The sequence below is a fragment of the Adiantum capillus-veneris genome, chromosome 22 (assembly GCF_014529385.1).
Source record: "Adiantum capillus-veneris isolate H3 chromosome 22, ASM1452938v2, whole genome shotgun sequence".
NCBI classification, from domain to species: domain Eukaryota; kingdom Viridiplantae; phylum Streptophyta; class Polypodiopsida; order Polypodiales; family Pteridaceae; genus Adiantum; species Adiantum capillus-veneris.
In genome coordinates, this window is record NC_140952.1 from 131737945 (window position 1) to 131747124 (window position 9180).

The following is a 9180-nucleotide window of genomic DNA, read 5'->3' on the forward strand; positions in this document are numbered from 1 at the left end:
GATACGTGGCCACGATAGAGAAGAAATGTGCAGAGGGAATGGTTGATCAAGTTGAAGCCTTACTTAAACCAATCCATGAATGGGAAGGCGAAATTGTGGATACAACGGAAGCTCTCCTGGTCAAGGTCGATATCATCGAACACCTAAACAAAGTTGCTACTATGTATGCTCAATTGCTTGAAAGTGTAAGAGCCGACCAGTAAATGTCTATATTTCTATCATTTTGTACCGATTGCACTGAGGTCCGTCTTGCATAAGTGTAATTACGCCTTTGCCTTTTTTAATATTATTCTCGCATATTTTCAAAAAAAAGAAAAAGAGAAAAAGAAAAATGACGCATGTGTGAGGCTTAATGTAACGGAATTGGCTGGCACTTGTGAGGAGTGTCATTGGAGGCACTGGTGGCCTGTGCTAGGCGGAGTAAAGAAGAAAGCCATGTCAAAACCAACCAGCACGATATCTCGCAATCTGCCGGAGTTCCCCTACACACCCGCCCCTGCTGCCCGAAAACCCCTCTCCGCCCTGCTCAGCCGCTCTCAGTTCGTCACTACGGTCGTCTCCCCTGCCTCTGCCTCTGCCTCCAACCCGCCCTCCCCTACCCATCCCTCCTCCTCCTCCTCCTCCTTCTCCGATCTCGCAGACCCTCCTCCTGAACCCGCAGATTTTTTTTCTGCGCAAGCTTCTCCCATCCCCTCTTCCCCCTCTCAGACCTTCCCTCCCTCCCCTGCTCCCGCAGAGCTACTCTCTGCCCGCATCGAATCTTCGATCTTGCATAGCTCTAGGCAAGCCTCGAGGCAACCTTCACGCTCGCGAAGTGTGAAGCACCCCCCTCCTCGTGCAGCAGAAATCTCCAAGCGCCCCTCCTCTTCACGCGCCGCTCGCAGATTACAGAGCTCTAAGCGTTCTTCATTGCCCTCACCTTCATTCACAGAGGCCTCTCGCCCTGCCCTAATTGAATCCGGGGACAGAGGCAGCCTGACTGCGCACCATCGCCGCAGGTCATCCTGGCGCCGTCTCAAGAAGATGGGAAATAGGATCGTGACTCCTTTTCAAAGAATGGGTGTATGCATCACAGGAGGTCGTGCTTTCTCTGGGGATCGCTCAGCAGGAGTCTCATCTACAGGGTCATCCTGTTATAGCTCAGGTGAAGTCGAGTATCCGCTTGAATATATCCGGACAGTTTTGGAAAACAATGTGCTTCTTGAGCATCTCACATTGGATTGATTTGCACAAGTTATTCCAACAGGTTTCCATGGATCACCAGGCAAGCTTCATTGGCCCTCACAACTTATCAGCGAAGTCTACCTGTACATATCAAGCTGAATTCCCATTCCCCCGCAGGTGAGTTTTCACATTCTTTTGTACCTTTTTTTGAGGGGTCAATGGCTCCTTTATTCCTGCGTTACATAGGTCTCATACTCCCTCATTATAAGGTATATGTGTGGAGGGACCCTTCAAGCATCCAAACAGAGTTACCATACTATGTTCCAGAAGCATCCGGTCATTGGCATGATCATTGATTGTGTAAGACTGATATTTGTTTTATCACTTCAGTCTTTCTTTGCAATAATTGGGAGCATTGTTATTTCATAAGAAGCTGTTGGCTGTAAATGAATCGGTTACATATCATCGAATGTGTGATGGCTTTGAACTTTGCTGTACCAAGAAGTTATATGGATGATAGATGTTCCGATTTTGAGAACCAGCTGAAGAGCGTACTTGCAATGCTGATTTTCTAATTATCTCCGTAATGGACAAAGATTGCGGCAAGTTGTTATTTAAGAGAGTGTGACAATTAAAGATTGCAAAGGGACCTGGGATGGATGCAGAATAAAGACAATAACAATCCCAGTCTTGTCAAGGCCTTTGCTAGCCTTATCACAATCTTCAACTGGATGTGGCCCGTCATGGGCTCGGCTTGATATTGTTCAATAGTCAATATATCAGGTTGCAGCGCAACAAATCGGGCTTTTTGTTCTTCAACTTCATTCAAGTCTGCAAAATGGACCCATTACGTTGGAGTCGGACAGAGGTGTTAATTTGCCAATCATTTTGATTCTCTAGGCTTGAATCTTATTTGAAACAAGTGAGATAATTGAAAGGATTGTGTTATTTTGTAAGTCAATTGTAGCATGGAGTGGAAATGGGGACTGTGAACAAGGACGGGTGTAATGGAAGTTAGGGTGAAAGCACGAAATAGAAAATGGGTATACTAAGTTAGGTTGCGAGGATGAGGTAGATAATGTTATCGAGGATAGCTGGAAGAAACCTAGCTGCCATTGCTTGATAGTGCTCAAGCTTCCCATCATCACGCTTTAGATCTACCATTGCTTTTCATTGCTGCTTTCTATCCCATATTTTGTTCTTTAACTTGGGCCTCTCTCTGCCATGCCACTTTGTTCTAATGTTTCACATTATCCTTTTTGGCTTGTTTTATTGGGGAGAAGCATGAAAGGTCGTTAGACATGTATGTGTCCCTAAAGTATTGAAGATCAGTGTTTACCAAAAACTGGGGTTTAGTGTGTTTTTAACCGGCTAAAAATTGCAAAATCTTGGCTAGGTTTTGAGTTTGCCTTAAAGAAAACTGGCAATATTTTGTAGAATACCGGCAAAGGCTTCAAATTTGACCTAAAGACTGGTTTAAGTGTTCCCTTGTTTCGGGCAGGAAAAATGTTTTTGGCAAGATTTGCTGAAGACTTTTTTGAATTAAAAAAAAAAACCATCGAGTGTGGTGAAGGTAGCGGGGAAAAACTACACATATCATGTATTTACAACCGTACATTGCTCTACATTACACCCTTTTTTCTTTTGCCTTGGTAAAAGACACATAAATAAGCACACTTCCCTTTACTATGTTTCAAAATAAGAAATTCTAATTTTTAAGCATGTCTTTTGTAATTATTATTTTTTTCAAAAATATGTAAGGATCATTTTATTTCTTCTCCTTTTGCTTTAAAGTAGACTTTGCAAAATTCTACAAGGTAGAATTGTGAGTTAAAGAGACTTTGTGAGAGGCTACATTTTAACATGTCACCTTGTTCTACTTGCACTTTATGAAGCTGGTGAACATTTGTCAATTGTTGAGAGAGAGAGAGAGAGAGAGAGCACTTTATGAAGTTGGTGAACATTTGTCAATTGTTGAATTGAGAGAGAGAGAGAGAGGACTTGACATTGAAGAGGGTTGGATTTTTGGCGTCGACACATCTCCCCCCCACCCCAAAAGAATTGTATTAATATTGATTTTTTTTATACAAGATATTTGGACTCAATACACTTCCTGCTCGTTGGCGTGTTTTTCTTCAATTAGGAAGATTGACTGCCCCAATTGCTTCAAAATTCTGTTATCTTTGTCTAGAGCTTTGGTTTAGACAAAGGAGAGGATACTAACTTTTACATAATAGTGCATAATAGAGCTTCATGGCTATGGGATCTTGAGAGGAGAAATTAGAGGAGAAGAGCGCTTTGAGAGGGGCTTGTTTGCAGTAGAAATTGATCACAAATCAGCTGCCAACGCCGTAGTTTGACCTAGGAAAGCTCTTTAAAATCCTAGACAAGATCTCCTCTTTGTGTGAAAAGGGAGACTTTGGGGGAGGTATAAATCCTAGACAACATCTCCACTTTGTGTGAAAAGGGCGACTTTGGGGGAGGTATGGGGCTCCTTGTAGCATACTCAACCCGAGGGCGTCGTCACTCAACTTGTGTTCCCAGCTAATCCTGCATTCATCTCTTGGTGCTTCTGTTCTCCTCCTTTGATAGATAACCTTCTAGCTCTCTTTTGGAGGCATTTGAAATGTGTTTTATTGTTGTTTGGACCTCGTAATAGACTTCTAGCTCTCTTTTGAGTACAAATGAAATCCTTATTATTGTCATTTTGTTCACATAAAATCATGTCAGAATTCCCTAGGCACTTTGAATGTAGCATTACCCTTTTGGCACCAAGTACACCACCTTGCCCAATGTCTACCTTCTTTAGTTGACTCTTTTGTGTGCTTTTGGAGATTTTCAAGGCTTGTGTAATTGATTTTTTGGGTCCATAAAAGCATGTCAATTTTGAAGGTAACATGGTCTTTGTGATAGAATCAACTTACTTGATTGTGGTTGCTTGCTTTGTGTTGCTATATGAAAACTAAATTGTGAAATTTACCTACCTCGTTGGTTTGTCGTTGAGCTTGGTTTGTGCCATAAATTACTTGAGACTTTGTTTATGATTTGTTTGTATGTTAAAGGTGTCCCAAGGTGATAGTGATGATAGTGCTTTCATTTTTCCAAGCCTTGTAAGACAACTTAAAAGCTCTTTTTCATAAATGGAAAAGCTCCTTACTTCAAATTGCAGCCAATGTTATACAATGGCATGCCCTTCTTGAAGTAGAACCACCACAATTGTTACAATGAACCTCAAATGGTTGTGATAGATTAGGCATTGCTTGAGGTGTTAACCTTTTTGGGCGCATAGAGAAAGCTTGTTTCTCCTTAGCAATCCATTGATATTTAACGTTCTTGGTTGAGTTATGGAGTGGACCATAGAAGAGAATTTCTCTATGAATCTCCTATAATTATATCTTCCTATAATGCTTCATAGCCTATGTACATTTCTTGGTTAGGGCCATATGTTTATTACCTCAAGCTTTTGAGGATCCATATGATGCCATTCTTTGAGATAATACACCTAAATATTGAATGTCTTCTAAGATCATCTTACAATTAATGAAAAGCTTATTGTTATGCAGCGCTTGGAAGACTTGAGTTGCTCTTTGCACTCTTTTAAGGACTTAAGAGTAGACTATGATATGATCAAAGAATACTCCCATATTCTTCTCTCCGTCATTCAATTAAATGCAGCTAGAGCATTTGTTAACCCAAAATACATAACCAAAAAGTTATAAAAGCCAAACGTGATAAGGAAAACTATCTCGTAATAACTTATGGCACAACACATATTTGATGGTTTTCAAGTACGCATCTTATGTGAACTTGTACAATTTCTAACCTATCTATTATGTCTTTCATGCAACTTATTTGGGTTGAGTTGTTGGGCGACATTCTATGCAAAGTATACAAGGCCATTCGGGCTATCACTTGGTTTCCATATGGTTAGAGCTAATTTGAGCAGTTTCAAGTTTGTCATATTGTCTTAGTCATATGCATGTTTGTTCTCGGCATAAGAGTGTCATATCTGTGCTTTAGCATTGTGCTATTTTGACATGGTATCATATATTGTTGCTTATGTTCCTACATGTTGACGGCGTTGAAGTAGAAGACGAGCTCCTGTGAAAGGAGAAGACGACAAAAGCACATGCATCCAATGGGTGTTGTCAAATTGCACCCATGCATTTTGAAGATTCCTTATACCTATTTGTCACACGTGATTCACCAAGTCTACCCCAGATGGTGGTCCCTTGGTGGACATCTTAAATAAGTAGCATTTGTCACCAACAATTCGTTGACCAAGAAATTTTTTTTACGTGGAAGGTACTTTCAAGTATGCACATGTTTGTCCAAGTGCCCATGGCAGAAGGTATCATTATATCTTTTCTCATTGATGTAGTAAGAACATGTTATTCTATGGCATTGAAGGTCCCCAAGACATCAACTCCACCGCACTATGTACACTATTGCCATGTTTGGTTGTGAGAGTCATGTCTAAAGATGAATGTCATACTTTTGCTCCATTCCTTTCATAAGTTTCATTCTATGTATTTAGTTGGCATCTTGAAGCAAATGATGCCATCATATATTATTGGAAGCTCATCTAATTGCTTGGAGCTTCACACATTGCCATAAGCTTTTTTAATCAATTGGCTCTTGAGTCTTGGTGGTTTTTTTGCAATCCAATGGACAGAGGACGCCACTTTTAAATGCTTTTAGTTGCTAGATTTTAAATTTCGTTCTTTAAATTTAGATAAACTAGTTGTTTTGCATGTTTGAATGGGCCTCCCTCCTACTACAATGACCTACACTTACAACATAAAGATACGATTTCAAAAAAAATCCCAACAACGAATACTATCCTTTTATTGATTTCTTAATACTAAAGGTTTGACTCCCTTAAACTACCAAAGAAGAAGGTCCTCCTAGACCCCATTTCTTCTTAATGAGCTCTTCGCTCAATTTTGTAAAGTTTGTAAGTTTCCCCAACTCTACCTTAATCATAAGAGTTGGAATAATCTAGCTATGAACCTTTCTTTTTTCAAACACTCGGCCCCATCCCTAAGGTTAGGGAGACTCCTCAACCAAAGGGCCTTTTAATGCAAAAGCTCTTGTTTGTAGATATAATAATCAAGTGATTTTTGTTACCAAAGTGACAATTTCTAGCTACAGTTTCGGGGTGCTTTTGGGATAAAAGTAATGGTCCATGAATCTTTGTACCACTTGTAAAAAAATTCACATCTCCACGCAAGAATTGAAACCAAGTGCATGCATCTTTCTTATGTACAGCCACCTCGAACATACCCAATCTATCTTGGTATGTCGCTTGATTATTAATGTGCAATGCCATTCAAAAATTTGCCCAAAATAATCCAGCATCTTTCCCCAACTTTGTCAAGAAAATATGATATCTTGACATTTGATGTTGGCGTTTCATTATGACAATTGATTACAACAAGGATTACAAAAAGAGTCTCATAGCCAATCCCCTCCAAATGAGAAAGTAAAGAGATACCACTCTAAATCTTCTTAAGCTATCCAATCTTCAATGAGGCCACAATTTGTTTCATCAAAATAGAAGAGCAAGCTATTGAGTAGCTCTAAGAAGGGTTGGGATTCATCCAAACTCAAGCAATAATTGAGATCTATCTTCTCGATCCCAATATGCAACGTCGTAGGTGATTAATTGCACTTTCTCAACATTGTCCACAGCACAAACAATCTGTAGGAAAGATAAGTCCTCGTACTTGTTGAAGGCTATAAGGATGTAACATTGACTATCAACTCCTTTGCTTCAGGCTCTATACCCTCATAGTGAGGTAACTTCTCACAATCTTAATTATAGTTATTTACAAGAATTAAGTATAATCAATGCTTGTATGATAGGTTTTTACAAATGGAGTATACTATAGGCAATATCAATTGAAAGGATACACATGGTATAATAACTAGAGTAAGAAACGACAACTGGGATAGAAGTATAACTTGAATTTGATGAAATGATGAGTTTTCGCCTCCATTTTTCATGTAATGTGACATTCTTGAGCTGATTTGGAATTAATCTCCTCCTCTCTTTGTTACTTTCATTGCTAACATTGATGGAAATAATTAGACAATTTGGGCATTAGTAATTTGTGCATAAGAGATAAAAGTAGTAGAAATGTTGTTGAAAATAGGGCTTCATGGAAACACACACATCAGCTTAGAGAAGACGAAGGAAGCTCAAGGCAGAGAGTAGTATTACTTAGTTTGCAATGGAAAGATAAGATAGCCATAGAGTGATGGGCGTATATACAAAGCATGGGGGGGCAAACCTCCTAGTGAGGGAAAAAATGCCCTAGCGGTCTTAAGTGTGTTCACACACATCACTACCACATGTATATGGTAGCAAATCCCCCTTGGGAGTGATGCGGTGAACAAGAGCTGGCACATAGAGTATAGGAAAGTGTCATCCCCTAAGGACATGATCAGTCCACAAAGGGGAGTAAGCCCAAAGCTTTGCAGAAAGCTTTGAACTTCTCATGAGACAATTCCTTTGTGAAAAGATCTACAAGGTTGTCATGTGTTGACACATAAGCTAAGCTAATCTCTCCTGCTAAGAGCCTCTCCTTGACATAATAGTAGTGCACCTCAATGTGCTTTATGTGAACATGAGAGATTGGGTTCCTCGCAACTGCCAATGTGCTCTGAATGTCAGTGTAGATGATGTTGGCAGTGTCTTGTCCAGCAGCCAAATCAACCATAAGACGCTTGAGCCATACACACTCAATCGTACCTATGAAGATCGCCTTGTACTCAACCTCACAATTGGAAGTGTCCACAGTAGGTTGTTTCTTGCTCAACCATGATATGCATGAACTGACAAGCATGAAACAAAAAAACCACTTGTGGACACTTGCGTGTCAAAACAACAAGCCCAATCAGACTTCGAAAAAGCATGTAAATCGACGGCAATGATCCCCCCCTGGGATAAAACAACCCAAGATGTAAAGTGTCACTCAAGTAGCAAAAGATCCGCTTAACAGCCTGTCAACGCTTACACTCTGGGTTATGCATAAATTTGCTGCCCTGTGAGACTAAAAATTGAATAGCCAGCCTTTTGTTGCATACATAAATAAGGCATCTAACAATAGTTAGGTAAAGAGTGGCATCAGTAGGATCACCAGCATCATGAAGACTCTATTTGAACCCATTTCCATGGGAGTGGCAACAGGTTTACAATCCTCAAGTCCAACTTACATAGCAATGTCTCTATGTAACTTTTTTTGGCACAAGGTAATACCACCATCACAGTGGTTAAGTTGTATGCCCAAGTAATGATGCAACATCCGCAAATCTTTCATCTTGAAAGTAGCATTTAAATCAGCCTTAAATTCAGCAATATGTATCTCATTGGGACTAGTGATCAACAAATCATCCACAAATAGAACAACAATGAGAAGTACATCACCCTCATGCTTTACATACAATGCGCTTTTTATTGGAATGTTAAGAAAGCCTCGTTTGATTAAATGAGTGTCAGTTTTACCATACCAAGCACGAGGAGATTGCTTCAACCCATACAATGCTTTCTTACATTTGTCTACTTTTTCCTCTTGTCCTTTCTTCACAAAACAACGAGACTGCATTACATAAACTACCTCAAATATGTCACCATTTAAGAAAGTAGTAACAATGTCTGATTGATGTACATCCCAACCAAAATGATTTGCCAATGCACATAGAAAATGCATAGTAGTCATACGACAAGTGGGAGAAAAAGTTTCCTCATAATCTATGCCTTTTTGGTGTGCATAACCCTTTGCAACAGTCGAGCCTTATAGCAATCAATCTCACCATCTAGCTTACGTTTCAACTTGTAAACCCACTTTGTACCAGTGGAATTTTTCCCAGGAGGCAAATCACATAAATTCCTTGTGTCATTTTCTATAAGTGCATCATATTCTGATGGCAGCCATCCAACGTTTTTAATTTTGTGTTGCATCATAAGAAAGAGGTTCCTCAACATCACGTAAGCTAAAACAACCAAGGCAT

General features: G+C 39.8%; 1 protein-coding gene across 1 annotated transcript; it reads left to right on the forward strand.

The window, feature by feature from the left end:
- Positions 1-382: 382 nt before the first annotated feature.
- Positions 383-2027, forward strand: LOC147430237 (uncharacterized). Its single transcript, XM_086494738.1, has 4 exons — positions 383-1038; positions 1109-1144; positions 1247-1341; positions 1434-2027. Exons 1-4 carry the CDS (start codon positions 436-438, stop codon positions 1591-1593), a joined length of 894 nt encoding a protein of 297 aa, XP_086350864.1. The 5' UTR covers positions 383-435; the 3' UTR covers positions 1594-2027.
- The last annotated feature ends 7153 nt before the right edge of the window (positions 2028-9180 follow it).

Excerpts from the sequence above, each read along its gene's own strand:
- LOC147430237 (XM_086494738.1), top strand. The coding sequence starts at position 436 with ATGTCAAAACCAACCAGCACGATATCTCGCAATCTGCCGGAGTTCCCC. Across the intron at positions 1,039-1,108 it reads AGAAGATGGGAAATAGGATC|GAGTCTCATCTACAGGGTCA; the intron begins GTGACTCCTTTT and ends ATCGCTCAGCAG. Across the intron at positions 1,342-1,433 it reads GAATTCCCATTCCCCCGCAG|GTATATGTGTGGAGGGACCC; the intron begins GTGAGTTTTCAC and ends CCTCATTATAAG.